Source organism: Brienomyrus brachyistius, chromosome 11 (genome assembly GCF_023856365.1).
Source record: "Brienomyrus brachyistius isolate T26 chromosome 11, BBRACH_0.4, whole genome shotgun sequence".
In the NCBI taxonomy this organism is placed as follows: domain Eukaryota; kingdom Metazoa; phylum Chordata; class Actinopteri; order Osteoglossiformes; family Mormyridae; genus Brienomyrus; species Brienomyrus brachyistius.
This window is the reverse complement of record NC_064543.1, coordinates 1,345,616-1,367,210: the sequence shown is the minus strand read 5'-3', so window position 1 is coordinate 1,367,210 and position 21,595 is coordinate 1,345,616. Positions and strand designations below refer to the sequence as shown.

The 21,595-nt window shown below is 45.8% G+C and overlaps 1 protein-coding gene and 1 long non-coding RNA gene across 2 annotated transcripts in view; one reads left to right on the top strand and one right to left on the bottom strand.

Moving 5' to 3' along the window:
• The window catches only part of LOC125751359 (coronin-2B), a 41,458-nt gene extending 37,111 nt beyond the window's left edge, over positions 1 to 4,347 (bottom strand). Inside the window, exon 1 of the mRNA XM_049030052.1 lies at positions 4,019 to 4,347. Coding sequence (XP_048886009.1) covers positions 4,019 to 4,033 — 15 coding nt within the window. The 5' untranslated portion in view covers positions 4,034 to 4,347. The remainder of the gene's footprint in view (positions 1 to 4,018) is intronic.
• Positions 181 to 9,243, top strand: LOC125751363 (uncharacterized). Its single transcript, XR_007400601.1, has 4 exons — positions 181 to 305; positions 7,017 to 7,122; positions 8,031 to 8,383; positions 9,191 to 9,243. It is a non-coding gene; the product is annotated as an uncharacterized LOC125751363 (long non-coding RNA).
• The last annotated feature ends 12,352 nt before the right edge of the window (positions 9,244 to 21,595 follow it).

Genomic DNA, 21,595 nt, shown 5'->3' with positions numbered 1-21,595 from the left:
AGGCAGAGGAGCACGCTGAAGGAGAAGCTACGTGGCAGCTCGGCCATTGGGGCCTCCTCAGGAACAGGATGAAGCCAAAGCCGAGCTGTCCCAGTGTCTGTGCACAGGCAGGGTCAGGCTTCCTGCTGAAGCTGTTTCCTGTGCAAACACGCCAGCTTCTCAGTGCGTTCAGTGCTGAAGGCCACACTGACAGATGACTCAGTAAGCTTTCGTAACTGTGCACGGACCCGTCATCTGATTCATCAGAAAAATGTGCATCTAACAGCTTTGTAGCAGTTCATGGATTATGAAGGCAAGTTGGAAGTGTGAGTATGATTATAATTGCACTTATACAGCCAACATCAGTTCTTCACTTAAAAAAATATGCCTGAAAGAGTTGATGATTTCATCGTTTGCTTTTAAATGAAATATCTTTTTAATATCTTAATAAAATCTTGATGACATCGTCACTCCGACCTTGCTCCACATCTATGTTGTTTTTCACACAAAGGCATTTGTGGTGGGGGGGGGGTGTAATCTTTATGACATGGACCCTGTTGAGTAAGCAGGGTCTCCATGTGATCCTGTGACTGTCTGTCTCGGGCCTGGTGACTCACGCATGGGGAGGGGGCGTCAAACACCGCGGCTGTGGTCTGGGGTCGCACTGCATATAGGACTCTACTGAATATGTATCATATCCCATCCGGTTTCCATGGATATGAAGTGTGATGGAAGGAATGCCTGTCACGAAGAATTACAGTGCGGGTTCGACATTGATGCGAACTAATAATTAATTTTTAATGGTGTCTTTGTCTTGTCATTTCGTTGCAGGATGACTGATAAAAGTTCTTTAGAATCTGCAGACTTTGGCGTGCGATTGTGACCCATTGTGTCTGAATTGTTTCAGCGATGCTTATGTGACTTGGGCCCACAGCTGACAGGAAGATAGCAGGAAATGCCCCCCCCCCATTATGCTGCAGAAGAGCCCTCAGTTCTTTTCAGGAAGCGTGTGACTGTGAGCTTTAGTTGTTTTATGTTTTTCTGGCCTCCACCGGCCGTCAGGGCTGGGAACCGCTGCCGACTGCCGTCCCTGAGCCAGCAGGAAATGCACACACACACACACACACAGCCCCGATAGTCACTCACACTGACTGCGCTCCCAGACTCATACTGGGAGGTCACTGGGTTACTGAAGCCCAGCTCAATAGCGCCTCACATTTCAGAATGTAAGCATTTTCTCCCCAGATGCCTGTGTCTTGCTGCAGATAAGTGTATGTGTGTGTCTGTGTATGTCTGTCTGTCTGTGTGCATATGTATGTTCGCATACTGCATACATTTAAACGTGGGTGGACACACACAGCCACACACACACACACACACACGCATACACACACACAGCCACACACACACACACACACACGGTACCTCAGTCTGCATTAATAAGATGTCAGTGTCATGTTTTCAGCCTTGACTGAACAGTGCATCTCTGTTTCACTGTCCGGACTTTTACAGTGTTACAGTGCCCATGATGGCCGCTTTCTGGTCTTCTTGGCTCATACAGCTACTCTGCTGGGCCTGTTCTCTGTACTGAGTCAGGACTCTAAGCTGAACCTGTGTCACGTCACCGTCTGGATTATTACCAGTCTCCCAAGCTTTGGGTCCCACACATAACAGGCACGGGTTTGGTAAACACGGATCAGTGAAATGTTCAGATAGCCATCTGAGAGCTCAGGGACATTGAGCATGTCGACCTGGTAATATTCTGGAACGTCTCGCCTCTCTCTGCCGTTCTTATGATGGTACAACTGCCACCAGCTGCCCTTGGGATATGACACATTCCGGAAGGCTCCAGAAGGATGAATCTCTGTCTCAGAGGTCAAGCGGTGAAGAGTGTGGTCACTCTTCCTCAATGGCCTATTCTTTCAGAAGCCCCATATCCAGAAGATCCTCCCCTTGGTAGTCATGCTTCCTCACAGAAGTTCTCCATCATTCGCTCTGCATTTTGTGGCCATTGGTTCCCTAAGGGACTCCGCCCATCTGCTGCCAGTCCTGTGCTGCTATGTACGATGACCTTGTCAGGCCATGATTAAAACAGACCCAAATTAAACGCATAAATTGCCCTTCATGGTCAACTTCTGTAACTATGCCGTCTTTGTGTCGGAAGAGTGCCTCCCCTGCCCCAGTTGGATGAGCTTACATCCTCCCAGTCAGCTGTAAGCATATGTAGTAGAACTGGGTGCTACCATCTTGCTTTTGTTTTGGGGGGGGGGGGGGGGGGCGCAATCATCTGACTATCACAGCCATCGATCACACAGACCTCTGCCCCTCACAGTCTTGGGTTCCAGGTCACTCAGCATACTTTAATACTCCTGCCATTGTGGATTCTACTCAAATCTAGCTGTGCTCCTCCGTTTCCATCCTATCTTAGAGTACATACAATGCTTCTTTCCATCTTCCAGCAGTTTGGAGGGGGCGCATGCCGGAGCCTCCCCAGGCAGCACAGGGCCACCGGCAGCTGACACACTCGGTGCGAAGCCAGCAATATGACCCCTCTTACATGAAAAGCTCATATGCTGTTTTTACTGCGTTTGCTGACTGCTCACTGTCGAACATGTAAACAGGCCTGGGGTTACCGCAGCCCCACAGCTTTAACATGGGAGCATCTTCCCTGCTCTCCTCTCCAAGGCTTCTGCTCAGAATAGCACACTAGTGATGCTGCGACCCGAAGGAGACAGGCGAGATGATGCGGGAAGAAGATGGGCCTGTAGGAATGGCTGAAGTCTGAAGTCTGAATGTCTGACTGTGAGACGTTTACCGGAAACCGGTACCTGTTTCTGGAAGAGAAGGTTTACTCTCAGCACTAATCCCTACGGCTTATTCTGCATCTACACACCATTATGCAGAGAGATTGATTTCCCACACAAGAACTGCGCTACACTCTTACAGAACAACACCCCCCCACCCTGACCACCATATCTTCGCTTTGTCCTTTATGCATGTGTGTGTATGCAGTGTGCATGCTGTGTGTGTATGTGTATGTATTGTGTCTATGCTGTGTGTGTGTGTGTGTGTGTGGATTTTGTTTATCTATGTTTTAGGTAGGTCCCTACAAAGATTTGTGACTGCAATCAAAAAACTAAAAATGTCAAAAGTCTTGAATTTGTTTAGTTGTTTATGGTTATGGTTAAGTCCATGGAAGTGAATGGAGAGTCTCCTCAAAGAAATAATTACAAACCTGTGTGAGTGTGTGTGTGTGTGTGTGTGTGTGCATGCGTGTGTGTTTGTGTGTGTGTGTGTGCATGCGTGTGCATGTGTACGCGTGTGTGTTTCTGTGTGTGTGTGTGTGTGTGTGTGTGTGTGTGTGTGTGTGTGTGTGTGTTTCTGTGTGTGTGTGTGTATCCACGGAGACAGGAGGCGGCCCTTAGGCTAAGCCGCAGTCCCACGCTGACTTGCCCCGACACTCACAGGAGATTCACACTCACTGCACGCTGACACACCTGCTGTCCAGTTAAGAAGATTTGGCCCTCTGCTAACGTCAGGCTCCATGCACAGCCCCCAACTGGGGGGGGGGGGAGGTAAACACAGACAGACATAATGATCTGCATCTGCCCTGGTGCTGCCTGCATGGTGACAGTGTCAGGGGCCAACCACACCCCCCCAGCCCCCATAATCAGCACACCCCCCTGTTCCCTGACACACCCTCCACAAAGCCACATCACATCCTGTGCACTAACACATACACACACGCGCAGGTACACACACATGCACACAAACGCACACGCGCAGGTACACATGACATGCTGCACCCAATGGCACAAGTTTGCCCCACAAAGCGAATCCAAGCCTAGACACTGAACACCCTGTGAAGTGACATCGAACCTGGGGGGCGCTGTGCTCAGGGTCCCAGGCCTTCCCTTAGCGCCTCTCTACCACAGCATCACCACACTCGAGCAAAGCGCGAACCACTAGCGACACCCCCTGCTGCCCCTGAGCGCAGGGCCGCGCCGGGCTGCGCTGCCCCCCCAGCCCTTCCCCTTACCTTTGTGACAGTCATGCAGAGGCAGAGCGTGAGGAGCCGGCCGTGTCCTCCTGACGCAGAACACTGGAGACGCTGCCTGGTAGCCGCACGTCCTCTGGCCAGAGAGTGAGTGAGATGGAGCGGGCAAGAGAGAGAGGGGGAGGTAGAGCAAGGCAGACAGAGATAGAGAGAGAGAGAGAGAGAGAGAGAGAGAGAGAGAGAGGAGGAGGAGGGAGGGCTAGATGAGATGAGGTGGACAGAGACGACCGCAAATGCTCCCTCCGAATCCGAGCGCCGCAGTAAAGTAATCAGGGCGCCTGGTTACTACAACAGCAAGCGCTTTGCTAGGATACCCCTCCTCTCAGGCTGCCCCCCGCCCCCTCACACGCCATGCTCCCTTCTCGCTCCTCCCCCTTTTCCTTGTGGTCTGATTGCCGGCGATGCTAATGCAGGCTTTCGGCACGATGGCACAGCGTTCCCGTCCTCAGCCGCAGCGCCAGCTCCCCCCTCCCGCACCGGCTTATGTCGCAGCGCAGCCCGCATGCTTCCTTCAGCCGGTGCGCGTCCGCGACTGCGCGTGCGTCGCACCGGCTGTGTGCTTTCTCCCTGAACGCGCGCGTCATTATCGTTATTCCAGGGCACCATTACATTAGAGGATTGTGCTTTTTAATACAAATGCAAGGTGTTCGTCTTTTTAATAGGCTGAATGGAAGAGCGACACGCAATAAAGTCTGCGGTTCACAAAACAAACAAACAAACAAATAATAAGAAACGCAATCACGCCGTGGCAGTGGAGACAATGCCACAGCCGTTTCAATCAACCAGAATATATTAGTGCTCATACACAAGGTTGATTATGCGGAGAAGAGCAGAAATGCCTGAAACTCAAGGCAGAATGTCCTCCCAGGGTAGGATGTGCTTCATACCCCAGTTTTTGAGAAAGAGGCTTCGAACCATTGGAGGTTTCTCTCTTTTTACAAAAAGCTGTTAATAACTTTAACATGCATCCACTCTGATGAAGCCTTCTGTGCGTGTGGTGCTCATTTAACATAGTGAATGAGCTTTTTTTTACATGCACTGTTCGCTTTTTATTCATGATATAATGCGCTGTGAGGCACCGATGCGCTCCGCGTCCTGCGCGTTCATTATTGCCCCCCCCGGCTGTCCCGTGCCTGTCATGCGGGACCCCTCGCGCCCCGCCCCCTTCCCATTTCGGGGCGAATGAGTGCGCCTGACACAATGGCTGTCTTTGAGTCTTGGGGCAAATGGGGGCTAATCAACAGGCCTTGCACTGCCACATGATATAGGCCTATATTATATGATTCTGCTGATTTGCCTTATATTACGCAATGCATTTAACCAATCAATAAAAGTTATTACAGTTACCGATCACAGTGTAATTTCCGTGGCTGTGATATTATGGCGTGATAATGTGTGACTCCCCCCCAGTGGCCATGTAGTAATTCTGCAGTTGCTCCTACTGTGTCTTTTTATCAGCTGCTGTATGGTGCAGCAGTACGCGTTCATGCATTATTCAAGATGCCTATTGACCGCACATTAGTTTAAGATTTCATTGATCATATTTTGTCGGCTTTATGAGCCTTTGAAAACAAACGATCCAGAGTTTTTGGAGTAAAAAGAGGGATGTACAACATTTTGCAGTTCGAAGGAGGAGGAAGACATTGAATTCCGTAGAAATTTGTGGGGAGTTTGATCTGAAACGATGGTGCCACTGTACCATCCGCAGACGGTGTGATTTGGTCGATCTGTGTCCCGTTTCATTACTGAAGGGTGCCCTCCGACACGGGGGGGGGGAGGAGACAGGGGGGAGGAGCCCTGGCAGTGAAGTTGTGTCAGTCGATTTAGGTAGGCACCTGCCTACCCAATATTCTGCAAAAATGTAATGTATAAATTAATTATTCGGTCAATCAATAACGTACGTATATTGACTGTGAATTATACGTCGTTAAAGTTGCAGTAAACTTGCAGCCAGGCAAATCTGGCCCCCTCCTCCGTCACACCTCATCCCTTAATCCTGTCCCCCACCCCTCACCATTGCCGTCGTCTCCGAATAACATCATCAGCGAGGTGACACGTGCTGACATTCATCTCAGCGGCAGTAAGCAAAGTTAGCTGCAACTGCTGAATGTATAACAGTTACATCAACTTACAGATCATTATTATCTGAGTATGTGTATTTTTATGTCTTGTGTGTGGGTCTGAAACGTTGCCTACCCACGCATTTAGTTGCCTACCGCGCTGATCCCTGGGACTTTGAAAGATTTTGAGAGCATCGGTTTCCTTCAGCCGTCACAGATCTTGCTTTGAATGGTCGGCACAGTTCACAGATGAATGTGAAACCCTCACGTTTTCTACAATATGTTAAGCAGCACCTGTACTAAAATTAAGCTGAAAGGAATATGTATAGGCCATGTATCCAATTTAATATCTTGGATATTTGTATTATATTATGTGAGGATAAACAGCGAACAAAAGTAACAGCAGAATGGATGGAGGTGAAGTAACAGGGCTCAGCATAAGCCTGGATTTTGTCAATCACTTGTTTGCGCAGCTACTGCGGCGTATTACTGCCACCGTGTGGCGAGTCACTTCTCAGCAACTACAGCTATTCCAGGTTAGTTTTGAAAGTTTTACAAATCCAACCTTTTTAGTCATGGTTTTTGTCCATCTCACATAGGGAACTAGGCGTAATATGTCTTAAATTATTGAATTTCAACTGAAACACTAAATGTGATTTTTTTTTTCCTCTTGACTTTACTTTTCAGATGGCTGACATCCAATGCTTAAAATTAAAAGCAGTGATTATTTGTCAGCAGTGCTCACCACAATGCACATTCTCCTTCCTTTCAGGCACGGCATTAAAACGAGTGGCACTTTTAAACTAACAAAAGTGAGACATTTGTCATTTTGCCCGTCATATGTCACACCTTAATTTAAATGTGCTTTTTTTAAAAAAGTTTCTTAATGCTTAATTGAGAAATTTGGTTTTTTTCATTAGTACTCTGGAGCAACAGGGTGGCTCACTGGTTAGCACTGCTGCCTCACACCTCTTCAGCAGGCTTCGAGTCTAATCCCTTGGTCTACATGTGTGGAATTGCGCTTAGGTGAGTGCGCCCCATCTTGGTTTGTTCCCTGCCTTGTGCCCATAGGCTCCAGACCCCCGGGACCCTCATGGATGTGTGAAATCCTTTAAGAGGCAAACTTTCTTTCTGATGTCCGAACGCTAGAGGGCAGTATTCGGGCGTTCTGGAGGCCTTTGGGTTTTTTCTGCATGAACACGTCCACATTGGCTCTGTGAACTGAATCGCCGTAGTTTTTTTTTTTTTTTTTATCGCTGACCCCACCGCAAAATCCTTACTCACGGAAACCGTTACTCTAGTGGAACTTTTAATGTGCCGTTCTTGGGTTTCAGCTCCCGCCGCACAGAACAGTGCTCCTGCCATAGTCGGGACCCAAACCACTTCCTTAGCTGCATTTTGAGAATTTGGGGGCTACTGTGGGGTAGTGGTGCTGGAGGGGAAAAGTATAGGACAATAAAGACGTGTGTAATAGTGGAGAGGGAAGCAAAGAATGGCCCATAATGATGGCTTAATTAACTGTGCTAAAAAATGGTAAGGAATTTAAGAATAAACCAAAGAAGCACATATTCTGACAACAGATGTGCTCTAAGGACACACTTTGATCTATAAACAGCATTTGGACATATTTGTATCGTGCTTCCTCAGACTGTGTCTGGATGTTGTATGCGGGTATGCGACAGGATTAAGGGAAAATATGGGAGTTCAACACCAGGGGGCACTGTTGCTGGAATGGGGTATATTTATACTCCTCTTAGTTGTGGGCAGTTGATCTGGTGTAATACTAATAAAAGTAGGTAACTAATTGCTGTGGTGTTCGGGCAGATATGTAGTTAAACCTACTTGCTTATCATACTTCAGGGGACCCGTGCTTTTATGCCCACGTCATGTAAACCTGCAGTTGTGAAATGCGCTCATTTCTGCCCTTTCTGCAGAATCCGATGCCGATCCGTAGCTTGCGAACCGGACGCCGGTCTCACACACGAGTGGGCTTTTGCTCCGTATCCTTGTCATAAAGCATCGAGGCTATTTTGAAATATTTTCCTAGCGCTTTGCTTAATGGATTTCCCCCTTGTCGCTCCCTTTCTTAAGAGTGCTCCGGGGAGCCCTGCTCTTTGCCGGCTTGTTTTTTCACCTGCCCGCGATAGAGAGGCTGATTTACGCCGACTTCAGGGTAAAATCCCCTCCGTGGCTTCACTGATCTGCTGTTACAGTCCACATGTGTCATTTTCATCATCAGCCCCTCACCTCTTTGGGGAGAAGAGGTTGCAGCAGCTGCAGACTCCAGGTAACCGCCAATTGAAGTTCTTGCACTTAAGGAGCTGTTCTAGCACAGTGCCACTGCAAAATTCTCACAGTCCATACATCTTGACAACAGAACCATGACGTTATCAGCTGAAAACAGACACAGGCTGGTACATTTCAAAGGATAGACTCCGTAAATATCAAAGATCCTTTTCTTGCGGAGAACATAAGTCCTCATATTCACTGTGAGATGCGACATGGGCACCCAGTGCACCCAGCTGTCCCACTTGCACCTCCACCACAGTGGAGAGCTGGCAGATATGACTCCCTGGTAGAGCTGGGCGATATGGCCACAGATGACATCACGGGAAAGATTATTCACAATTGTCGACAGGGGCGTTGCTAGAGATTTTGGGCTCCATGAAAGCATATCACATTGCCCCCCCCCTCCCCCCAGTCCAGACCAATCCAGTTATTTTCCAATTTCTTTTTTTAGGCCCCCTGTCACTCAGGGGCTTTTATCCTTGACCCCCCCCCCCCCCCGTGGTGCCCCAGTCTGTCAATATTGATAATTATTGTGAAAAATGTCAAATCATTACATCTTTCCAGTTTAAGGACTGATTTTTGCTGCTGGCTGAAAGTTGAAAAACCCAGATGGTTATTTGTAGTTCTAAACTGTCCTATGGTCAGAACTAGACAAACCCTTTGCCAAATGGCCTTTCGCAAATCGGAGGTTTAGCGCTGACGAAATACGCCGCTTGCAACCTTCCTGACATTCCTGAATTCTCTGTGAATTATAATTGTGTGGATCTCTCATGGACTGAGTGTCACTGTGGACTCTCGTTTGCAGTTTCGCTGAGTACCCTTACTGGACGGGCTGCTTTGGACTCAGCTGCTCTCCCGGTGAGTTGTCCTGTTATTTTGACTGTGTTGTCTTTTATCTGCCTGCCTGCGCAGTTGCATTCTCTTATATTTCAGTAAATCCCAGTTTGTGTTTTTACGGTTGTGTGCGTGTGCTCCGGTCCTGACAATCAGTCACAGAAAGTGGCGTCATTTAACTCTGATTGATCTTAAATTATATGGAACGTTTATTAAGTATTAGGGAGATTAATATTGAGTTACTCATTGTTAAGGGTGTAGATTTGGGAATGGATGGTGTGGACCATGTCCGTCCCGGTACTGGGGAAATGGCGTGTGTGTTTAGGGGGCGGGGCATGGAGCTGATTAGGTCCCACCCAACATTGAAACCAAAGCTCCACCCCTGGCATGTGGGCGGGGTGATTTAGTCCTGTATAGCGTGTCCTTATGTCATTACACAAGCCCGAGGCATCCAAATCCAGTTTGCACTTTTACCAGAGTCCTGTGTTTGTCAATAGCAGCAGGCAGCCCAGTGATCTACAGTGCACGTGCAAAGACTTATTCATGCGAAACCACAGTTTGTTATCCTCTCACACACATTTCATTCCCCGTCATGCTCCCTCACACTCATTTATGTCTCTATGGGGAACTGCCCTCAGCTCTCACTAGTACATTTAAGGATCTCTAAGAGGCAGTTGATATCTGCTCAGAAGTTTCAGTCTTTTTCGGCATGTTTGGCCAGCGTACTGGAACAAGTCCGCACTCTTAGGTGTTTGATGTAACTGGAAGTAGTCAGTCTGACTGTCTCTGTGCTGGGTGATTGGGGGGGTCCAGTGGGAGACGCCTGGCTCTGAGGCAGATCATGAAACGCGGCTTGATGCTCTGCTGGGTCCTTAAACAAACGCGGCCCCTTTCCATGTGCTCTTGGCCAAGAGCTTCTGCAGTAGATCGCAGGCACACTGGCAGTGCAGACACTGCATACAGCAGGAAATCCACCTCTGTGCATCGCCCTGAGGCCAGTCTCCCCGGTTTCAGTGTGTGCTTGATTTCTGAATTAAGCTGAGCATGCAGAGGTTGGTAGTCAGAGCCATCAGCCGTCACTTGGTTCTTCCAGGGAGTTCTCATCAGGAGCAGCTGCAGCAGAGTCTTTGCACTGACCACATGCACTGGAAACCAGTCAGACCATTTCTATTCTCGGTTCCCCATATAACTGTACATGTTGCCATGTTAATATGTAATGTGCACTTAGCATACCAGCTAAGATTTGAAATTTGCTAGCTACTCTCCTGTTTCACCTTAGCAAACTTAGCCAACTTTGAACAGGTTCGGTAAACCACTGAAATGAGTAAGAGGGTTCGGTTTGCCTTTGCACAGCCACGTGGGGATGCATTTCGGGGGTGAGGGGGGCCTGTTTGTGTTCAGGTAAAGCAGAGGGTGGGGGTCCCCTAAACGCCTTTGGGTCTGGCAGCTAAATCCCAGTTTAGCATATTAAAAGCCCAGCAATAGCCCATGAACTGGTATTTCTAACAAAGTAATTCCATTCCAGGACTCCAGCTGTCTGGCCCCCGCCAGGGCTTAGCCAGTGTTAGCACTATGGGGATATTTCAGTCCCTTTGTGAAGGTGCCTGCATTTTTTCTTTTTCCAAAGGAAATAAGTGATTTCTTATTTTGGTATCTGTAACAGTCATCAAAGGTATTTTTAGTTTTTTTTTCTTTTACTGTGGAAAAATTTACTTACTAAAGCTATGAGTTACTGTAGGTATAGTGTCTGGTTGATGACCAAATTATTGACCTTTGCTATGACTGTAAAATATGAATTTTTTGCCATTATTTATATATACTGTATTGTTTATATAGCTTCAACTGTTTTATTTGTGATCCAGTTCTCATGACTTTTTTGTTCATATAGTAATAGAACATGTGTCTTAGAGTTAATGCAGTCCAACTACACACATGCTTGCATTGTCCATCTAGACATCCCATAAAATGCATTACCTCTGGCTTTGTTTTCTAGGTGTTATAAGTATACTGTTCTACAAATCAAAACGCTGAATTTTATTGTCTTATGTCTGTTTTATTGGTCTCTTGTCACAGTATATAAGTATATAATAGTGGTATTCATGACCACTGTTACCTCTAATGTTAGGAGCAGTTTGAAGCATCTGCTTAAAAGCAGGTTTCAGACAGTGCTGCCTGGCAACCCAAATTCGTGGTTTATTTGCTATTAATATTAAAGACGTCTAGGTTATTCATTTATGTCTATATATATATATATATATATATATATATATATATATATATATATATATATATTATGTGTCTTGTTTTTCTTTTATGTGTTTTGGCAAAACCTTTTAGTTAAGCATCGTCAAAACACTAATGATTGGTTTTAAGGTTCATAAACATACTAGGGTAAACATATGGGGCAGTTTTTGACTCAAGCTGAATAAAGTATTTAATAAAGTACTTCTAAAGTACTTTAAAGACTGTAATTTTTTTTAAAGTTATGCTCTTTTTTTTTTTTAGAAGAATCAGGAAACATGCATGTTGTACCAAACAGTTTGCTTTCCAGTAAAGAGTAAAAGAAAGATTCAAATTGAATTAACTGTCAGATTTTATGCGATTACTGCACACTGACCATGCGCTGCAGTCCACTGCTTAAGCGCATCACAAGAAAATTAAAACTCAGACGGGCAGCGCCAGATTCCTGCCAGCTCGACATGATTTAATCGCAGCCCCCAGACACAGCCCCTCACCCCAAGAAAGACCGAAGTTATTCTAAAATAAACAGTTGAACCTGAGCTCTGAACAGTTGCAACACGAGAAAATAACGCTGAATGTCTCCCCCTTTCAAAGGATTTGACCACAAAATTTGATACTTTATCTTCCTAACATGTCGTCATATGGAATGTATTTGAAACCCCAGCTATGGCTTAGGTTTGTGTTTAAGTGGTCGACTCGAAATAAATAATTACACATAAGTCTCCTGAAACCTAATAATTACATGCAGAAAATCACAGGGACACGAGGTTTTCCGTAAAGATCTGGGAGAATAACTAGCATTTAAAGAGACCCCCCCCCCCAACATTTTTTCCGTCTGTCTCCGTAAGCGCATGACTGCAAGCTCGATGAAACAGGAGCACGCGTTCCCTTCTTGAAGACGCGATGAAGGAAGGCTGGGGTTCGACTCAAGACCGCATAATGACCTAATAAGACAAACAGTGACTGCCAGTTGCGACCGTGTAGTTGGTGAGAGAGACCGGTGATGCGAGGCCTGTGGTCCAGGCATGACTGATTGAACGCAGATGCTGCAGGAGGAAGAGATGCTTCCGGCCGGGAGATGCTCCCGTCTGCAGCATGCCCATGCCTGCCAGAACTATCTGCATTTGCCGGGCGTCCGCAGCACGCTGCGGGTGTGAGTCGGCCGTCACACGGCTCTGATTCGCACCCTCGCGCTGGCAGACATGCCAAACCGCTGGGTTCGTGTTCCTTTCTCCATAATTTAATCGCTTCCATTGCTCCTCTCGCAGAATCTAGTGCCAAATATCTGGGAAAAACGGCATGACTCACTACTCAGACTGGATTTATTTCTCCATTTCTTATATTTACATTTAATTCCCTCTTTCATTTTTTTCGTTGCTGAACACCTCCAGCTGTTAAATTCTTCCAGAATCCCTCGTTCTCACTTTTTTGGAGTGACAGCTTCTTGGGGTGTGGGTTCCTGGCACGCCTGTCATCGCTGACCTCCATGGTGGACCCAGGTGAGAACTGTACCAGTTCCCACATTTTCCAAGATGAGGAGCGAAAGTCACGATTTTTTTTCATCGTAGTTTCTAGGAGTGAATGTTACAAAGTGATACACAGATGATGAGAGCAAAACCTTCGGTGTTTGGTCTCAGTCTCCAAAAACATCCGGTGGTCTGATCAACATCGTCTGTGAGTGAATCAGAATGAGAATGTCATGGACCAACTTCTGTATATGTATGTAGCTTCACTTTCTTAGTGAATTTTACAAACTTTCCACAGAAACAGTAACTTAAAGAAACAGTATTTGTTGGATTTTTTCCCCACACACAACGAATGCCATTTTTTTGCAACATTATGATTTTTGGCAGAATAGCATAAACAAGATGGAATAAACTTGACTAAATATTGCCGTGTTTTTGTTTATAATAGTTAGACGGACAGTTAGGAATTACAACTCCTTCTGAAAAGGGAGGAAGAGCAGAGTAAACTCAGAAATGCACGTGTCATCACTTCTGGCTTTTTTCCAGCTTTGGTGTGAGAACATTCTGTAGATCTTTGCAGATGCGCCGGTATCACATGGACACAGAGGCCTCACGCACATCTAAACAGCAGTTTTGGGAAATTAACCAAATGCCACTGGTCTGCTGGTAGCGTGCGGGACTTTAAAAAGGTACAAACAAAATGACTTACGCTTATTCAACAATTACTTGCCGACTGCTGACCGAACCACAGAAGCTTTTACTCTGCTCTGTTAAATGCTAAAACTCGGTTTCATATTATATTTGTGAAAGACGTAACACAATATCTCACACGCTGTGCAGTGGCTCATTCCAGTCCCGGTCCAGTGAGTTTCAAATCCCTGCATGATTTCTGCAGAGCCTCCAGTTAGTGACTTTATACTGTAGATGTTTCTGAAAAGCACCAGCTGAAAAAAGGCACAACTGGGCAACTGGAGGTCAGGGACTCACCAACTGCAGCCTGGAAGACTGTCCGGGGGGGGGACGACACTGGAGGAGTACTGTACGTGGGGAGTGCCTTCACAGCAGCGCTACAGCCCCCGTTTCCAGAACCACCGCATTCCTCCAGACCAGGAGACGAGCCGTTCTGCCCAGTCTCCTCGATCCCAGGAAACGCTGCAATACTTCACCACCTTCTTATATATCACACTCTGCATCTACTCTCACTGGCCACTTTGTTCAACTAGTCATCTGTCATAATGTCAGCAGCACGATGTATAAAATCACACAGATGCAGGTCAGGAGCTCCAGTTCATGTCACATCAAACATCAGAATGGGGCAGAAAGGTGATTTAAGTGACTCTGACTGCGGCATGAGTGTTGGTACCAGACATGAGCATTTCAGAAACTGCTGATCTACTGGGATTTTAATGGATAATTATCTCTATGGTTTACAGAGCATGGGCTGAAAAATAAGCAACATCCCGTGAGCAGCAGTTTTCTTGGTGAAAATGCCTTGCTGATGGCTGATGGCAGTGGTACGAAGAATGGCCAGGCTGGTTCAGGCTGACAGAAAGGCAACAGTAACTCAAATAACCACTCGGTACAAACAGTGTATGCAGAAGAGCATCTCTGAACACACAAAACCTTGAAGCAGATGGGCTACAGCAGAAAAGAGCCCACTCCTCTCAGCTAAGAGCAGCAAACTTGGGTTACACTGGGCACCGGCTAACCAAATTTAGACAATGGAAGACTGGGAAAATGTTCCCTGGTCAGATGAGTCTTCATTTCTGCTGTGACATTCAGATGATAGGGTCAGAATTTAGTGTAAACAACATGAAAGCATGGATCCATCCTGCCTTGTATCAGTGGTTCAGGCTGGTGCTGGTGGTGTAATGGTGTGGGGGATGTTTTCTTGGCACACTTTGGGCCCCTTAGTACCAACTGAGCATCGTTTAAATGCCACAGCCTACATGAGTATGGTTGCTGACCAAGTCCATCCCTTAATGAGCACAGTGTACTCGGCTTCTAATGGCTACTTCCAGCAGGATCACGCACCATGTGACAAAGCTCTCTTCTCAGACTGCTTTCTTAAACATAACAATGAGTTTGATGAACTCAAAGGGCCTCCTCAGTGACCTGATCTCAGTCCAGTAGAGCTCATATGGGATGCGGTGGAACAGGAGATTCGCATCATGAAGGTGCAGCTGACAAATCGGCAGCAACTGTGTGATGCATCACGTCAGCATGGACCAAAGTCTCTGAGGAATGGCCAGCCCTGTGTGATGGGAATGAAGTTGATCGCATAAACGGTGCTTGTGTGGGATATACGAGATGGAAAGCTAATATTCCTCATGTGCGGTCGACATGTTCAATTCACAAAAAGTGGCCAGGGAAGAAGAAGACTTGCGTGACTTTAATCATTATGCCCAGATGACTGGCTTTGAGTATCTGGGTCAGCAGGAATGAGTACCCTCAGGCATTGGTCCGGGGAGGGGAATATCCCGGCAGGGTGTTGGGCTGGGAGCTGGGGGTTAGGGGCTATGCTCAATGAGGAACCGGACTCCAGCTCAGATGGTGCTCACCCCGGGCACCATCTGGACATATGGGAAGGAAGGCAGAGAGCTTGGTGGCCAGAACATGCATTAACACATTAATGGAAGTAGACCAGAGTAGAGCAGCAAGCAGAGTAGACTGGGCATGTACAGCAGCACTAGCAACCACAGTTATAGTGTGTTATGTGTTAAGTTGCGGGTAACCTAAACTGAAATAATTGATATTCAGTTGAGATTTAAAGGCTGAGACTGATTCAGCATCCTGAACATGAGCTCACAGACCTTTCCACAGTATTGGAGCCCTGCAGCAGGAGGGTTTACTGGCAACTGATACTTTATTTGTATGTGGGATGACAAGAAAGCCTGTGTTCTGTGATCTGACAGGACGATTCACATTGTAAACATGAATCAATTCCATTAGACAGGCAGGTACTAGACCTTTAAGTGCCTTTTATGCAAGTAGAACTTAGAAGTCGGTCCGGAACCGAGCAGGATGCCGGTGCAGGGAACTAAGAGCAAACTTCCTACTCCTGGTTTCAATTCGAGCTGCTGTGCTTTGAATACGCTGAAGATGTTTAACGTGGTTGTGTGTTCCCAGGTAACAGAGCGTCACAGTCGTCTAACCTACTGTATACAAAAGCATGAAGTAGATTCTCTGTCTTGAATAGCTTTGACTGATTGTCAGTTGATTGCTGAGGTTTCTTGTCACAAAGAATTGTTGGTCTCGCGTCCAAGTGTATCCCGATCTCCTGCTTGGTATGAGTGTGTGTTGCGTTTCCTATCTGCACGCATGCCTTCCCCACCCGCCATTCCGTGTTTGGATCCCCAGTCCCCAAACTGTCCCGTCACACTTGCTCCTGAACAACAGAACCTTGTTGTCCTTATTATATTACCTAATGGTAGCATTTAAAGTAAGAACAGTATAGGCCCAAGCTCTGATCGCTGTGGTACACCGCATTAGGCCGCTGACATTAACAGAATACGGACACTCTCCAGGTTATGAATAAGATCCATTACCTAAGTCTCCTTTTAAGTCGAATTTGTAGGTAAGATGTAAAAATAGCGAAACAGTACATAATAACAATAATACATATACAGTAATAATAAAAGTATTTACATAGAGTAAATACTGTACCTCAAGCTACTGAGACTCAGCAATGTTTTCATGAGCATCATAAAGTAGTGTGTGCATTCGTTATTATGAACCTTTGTATTTGACCTAAATGTTTAATTCAGTAGGCTTTGTGCCTGTCCGTTTGTATGTACGCGTTCACATGTTGGAGTTTCTTAACCCGGCCACTGTCTGTACAGTTATGGGACACTTGAACAACTTGATATTGATTGGTCGAACAGGACTTAAATCACAGCACCATTCTGCACAGCCCAACATCATTCAGATCTGTTTGATTAGAACGGTTAGCTATGCCAAAGGTCGCACTAAGGTCCAAAAGCATGAGCGCGTTGGCATTGCCACCATCAGTTGCCTGGTCCTGCCGTGAGCCTCAAAGTTCATGATCTGGTCTGTTTGCCTTGATCCTACAGAGGTAAGAGACCCATAAATTGATTTCATATCAACATCATATGTAGATACATAAAGCACCATGTACAGGTCAGCAAAATAGAGAGAGGAAATAAAGAAAAGCTCTGGACTAGGAAGCTGAAAAATTTTCTGAAATGACTGACTTGTTCATCAAGAGTGTCTTAATCATGGATTTAAAGCATTACACAGCAAATAGGTCACTGTATCAGTCTGTCTGGAGGTCTCATTTTTCTAGTAGACCTTCTTAACACTGGAGTATCAGAAGTAGGGGTATCTCTAGTTGTGTTCATTTGAGGGTCAAGGAAATGGACGACCCAATACGAGTCTTAGCAGAATGAGACAGTTCTGGCGAACAATTTCTCCATCCTCATGTCTCATAGTGTATGATCTCCGAGCAACTTCCTGTAGGACAGTGGTTTCCTGTTCCAGCCATTTGAATCTGCAACTCGAACCACATCACTCTCTGCCAACAGTTGCAGAGGTTTTGCAGGCTGATCATAAAAACATGTCTGTTTCATGTTCAGACACTTCATCTTCTCCTGCAGCCTCTCACTCTGTTTTGCAATTTAACGTAGTACAAAGCTTCCGATGCATCAAGAGTTCAGAGGGTGACAAGTCACACTCTTGTGGAGAGACCCGGTAAGACACAGATCAGGACCACTGCCAGCAGCCTTTTCATGAAGTTGCTTAAGGGTGTGGAGTTCTTTCGTTTTACCATTAGACTGTGGAGATAAAAACTAGGTGTAACAGTGAAAATCATACTGCATGGAAAATTCTCACTGCTCAATTCAAACATGGCCCATTGTCTGCTACACCTGCCTCTTCAGTAGGACATCCTCCAGCTTCAGTGGGTGCTATAAGGAGGGTGTCTGCAAGCAGCAGATACTTATTCAGATATTTCTTAACCATGGCAAGCGATGAACAGTGTTCTGTCTCCACAGTGAACATGGGAAACCATAAACTTAACCATGACATTTTCCCAGACTTCCTTAACCGCATGGTGGGTCTCACTGGAACTGTTTTGAACTAGTTCAGGACATATCTAGAGGGTTGAGGTAATTATATTGAAATTGATATTTATAAATCAAGGTGGACACCCATTAACTGTGGAGTCCCACAAGGACCCATCCTAGGGTCCCCCTTATTCCCCGTCGATTAGCTTCCTATAGGTGAAATTCTGCGAAATAACAATGTGAGTTACCATAGTGACAGGGAAGGTCTGTCTCTGTTACTCCCTGTTCGGTACTGTTACTCCCTGTGTCAGTGTCTTGAGGTTCCTAATTGCTGGATGCAGCACAGTTTCCTCAAGCTGAATAGAGAGACAGAAGAGGTGAATGTTTTTGGGAAGAGAGAGGAACGAGCAGAGGTTAGTGCCTGCCCGAGTCGGAGGCCATGGAGGAGCTTGCCAGAAATCCAACGTCCGGCATGATGAGGGTCTCAGTTTCAATAATCATATTAAAACCATAACTAAAGATAAGACCATAACAAAGTCTTCCTTTTATGACCTTAGGAACATCTCGAAAGGCCCAATGTCCAAGCATGACCTTGGAAAACTTATTCCTGCTTTCCGCTCCAGTCGCTTAGATTATTGTAACACTGTCCTGTACGACCCTGCGATGGGCTGGCCCCCCATCCAGGGTTGTTCCCTGCCTTGTGCCCATTGCTTCCGGGATAGGCTCCGGACCCCCCGTGACCCAGTAGGATAAGCGGTTTGGAAAATGGATGGATGGATGAATGTCCTGTACGGTCCTCTGAAAAACTCCATAGGTCAGCTGCAGCTCATCCAAAATGCAACTAATAGATTGATAATTAGGACAAAGCAGAGTGAACACATCACTCCAGTCATTCACTCCTTAAACTGGCCTCCATTTGCCTCTAGAATCCACTTCAAGGTGCTGCTGCTTGTTGGCACGTCACTCTGTGATCTCGGCCCAGTTTTCATCACAGACCTCCGGAATGAATATAAACCTAACAGGCTGCTAAGACCACTGGAGCTGGTCAGCCAATAGTGCCAAGAGTAAAAGGTCAGCAAGTCCAAATGGCATTCAGCCACTCATAACTGAGTCGTATACCAAGGCTCCTGGTAAGATCTGTTAAGAGGTACTTTATAACTCACCCACCCACCCACCCATCCATCCATCCATCCATCCATCCATCCATCCATCCATCCATCCATCCAAGCCATTGCAGACATGTTAGCTAATGAAAGAACCTTCAGAAGTCTCACTAGACAAAGATAAAAAGGCCACTTTCATAAACCCATTAAACAGTTAAGCCATGTTAAATTCTATGTTAAATTCACATACTAAAGTGTGTGACTGAGAAACTATATATATCAGCTTTAAATGATATGGGTGCTTTGCAGCTGGATTTGAAGCTGAAATTGAAGCTTTGTTTTATGCTCTTTTTACTGTGGTCAATTTTCAGTTGCCATTGGTATTGATTTAATAGTTATTGTTTCAAAGACAGCCATTCTCTTAACTGGAAGCAGAGGTTGTCTTTGGACGCGAAACTACCCCAAGGAGCGTGTAACCATGCAGATGATGTACGTGCTGTGCTGTTGTTTGGCAGAGGCAGCCTGTTTAAGCTGCTCTCATTGTGGTAAGTTTACATAATGTTATGCGTGACATTCCCCAAGCCCAGGCCAAAGCTGCGCGGCTGCATTTTAATAAGGCTTCCCTATTTATACCCATCATCAGAACTGCGGATAATTAGTCCTGTTGGACAGGATGTGTTGTTGGTGCAGCTGTTTCCCTGTGACACATATACTGGGTTTTACATGCCTTCCAGTTTGCTGAGGACAGGACACAGTTCAGATGTCAATGTGGGAGTATTCAGATGGACTGCAGTATGCTGTATCATACCATACGTGTTGTCGTAGGAATCTGTATCATACTTGTTATTACTCTAGAACCCTGTAGCATATTATGTATTACTGCGGTACTCTATGCCATACTGTCTATTACTATAGAACATGGCTGCATATTATGTTGCTGCAGTAATCTGTATCATACTTGTTATTACTCTAGAACCCTGTAACATATTATGTTGCCGCAGTAATCTGTATCATACTTGTTATTACTCTAGAACCCTGTAACATATTATGTTGCTGCAGTAATCTGTATCATACTTGTTATTACTCTAGAACCCTGTAACATATTATGTTGCCGCAGTAATCTGTATCGTACTTGTTGTTACTCTAGAACCCTGTAGCATATTATGTATTACTGCGGTGCTCTATGCCATACTGTCTATTACTATAGAACACTGCTGCATACTCTGTTAATTTCACATGAAGGCTTGGCTTCCTCTGTTGGTTTAGTCACTCTGTTCCGTTGTTTATGTCCGGTTCTGGACCAATGAATTATGCTGGGGCTGGTGAAGTTGTGTAACATATGAATAATATTCAGCTTTGCTTGTCCATAAAATTCATTGACATATTATTGTGGTCTCCATTTTTGGAATGATTACAGTGCATAGCACTTGAAATACGACTCGCATCTGCACGAGACCAAAATCCTACTTGAGGCATGTGTTTGAATTTTATCGTTTTGTGATTCACGAATTTCATGAAGTATATTCATAAGACATTCTGCCAGTGGCATGTCAGTGTAAGGCGTGTCAAACACAATGAGAGAATCTGTGACTGGGGTCTTAAATGGGTTAAATGTACGAAGGTGCTTTGGGCTTCAGATTCTTTAACGGGACTGAGACTGTACAACTGACTGTAGATCAGCAGTCGTTTGTATTCATGAATCCTACATGTGCTCAGCATTTCGCTATTGCGTCCCCTAAGCATCTGAGCGAAACCTGCCCTCCCTGTTTATGTATGAAAAGTCTAACGGAATGTTTTGCCTGTTGTGGTAGTCCCTATTTCTTGTTGCGGGTGTTCTTTGATCAGTCCTGTGTCTTTAAATTTTGTGTCTAAATACATATTGTGACTGGGGGGAGTTGTTACCAAGGGCTGGCTATTTGTTTGTGGTTTTTAATCTCGGATACTCTGCATAACATCCAGCACTGCCTAGCTGGTTGGGAAACTTTGAGCAGCATTTCTGGGCTTTCAGGTTCATATTGTACTGTGTGGGGATAGACTTGTTTGTATTGTGGGCATGAACTCATCCTTCCCATGACACCCTCTGGTTTCTGACCATTCCACATGGGCAACATCCATTCCACATGGCCAGATCTTCAGTTAGTACTTTCTGAAGGACACGTGTGGCATGAAAAAGGCTTTTTGACCATAATCTCAAGCTGCCATGATTGAAATGTCAAGAAAAGGTGGTCATGACGGAGCTTGGAATCGGTCCGTGATCAGTGTTGAGTTACTTGCTCCAGAAGTTCATGGACCACCTTAATATTTTATACAGAATACTAGGAAAGAAGGGAAACTGATACCCAGTGACTGACCTATTTGCAAATTGTAAAGGGCGATTGGCACATACTGTCTGGTTGCTATTCCGGCGGCAGTTATCAGTTTATTGCTCCTTCAGGTGGGTCTGTGTATGTGGGCTTTTTACAGTTTCTGTGAGGGGGACAGTCTTCAGCAATTCGGTGTGGCCCCCACTCACCACGAGCCATTCTACACCCCATTTTGGGCG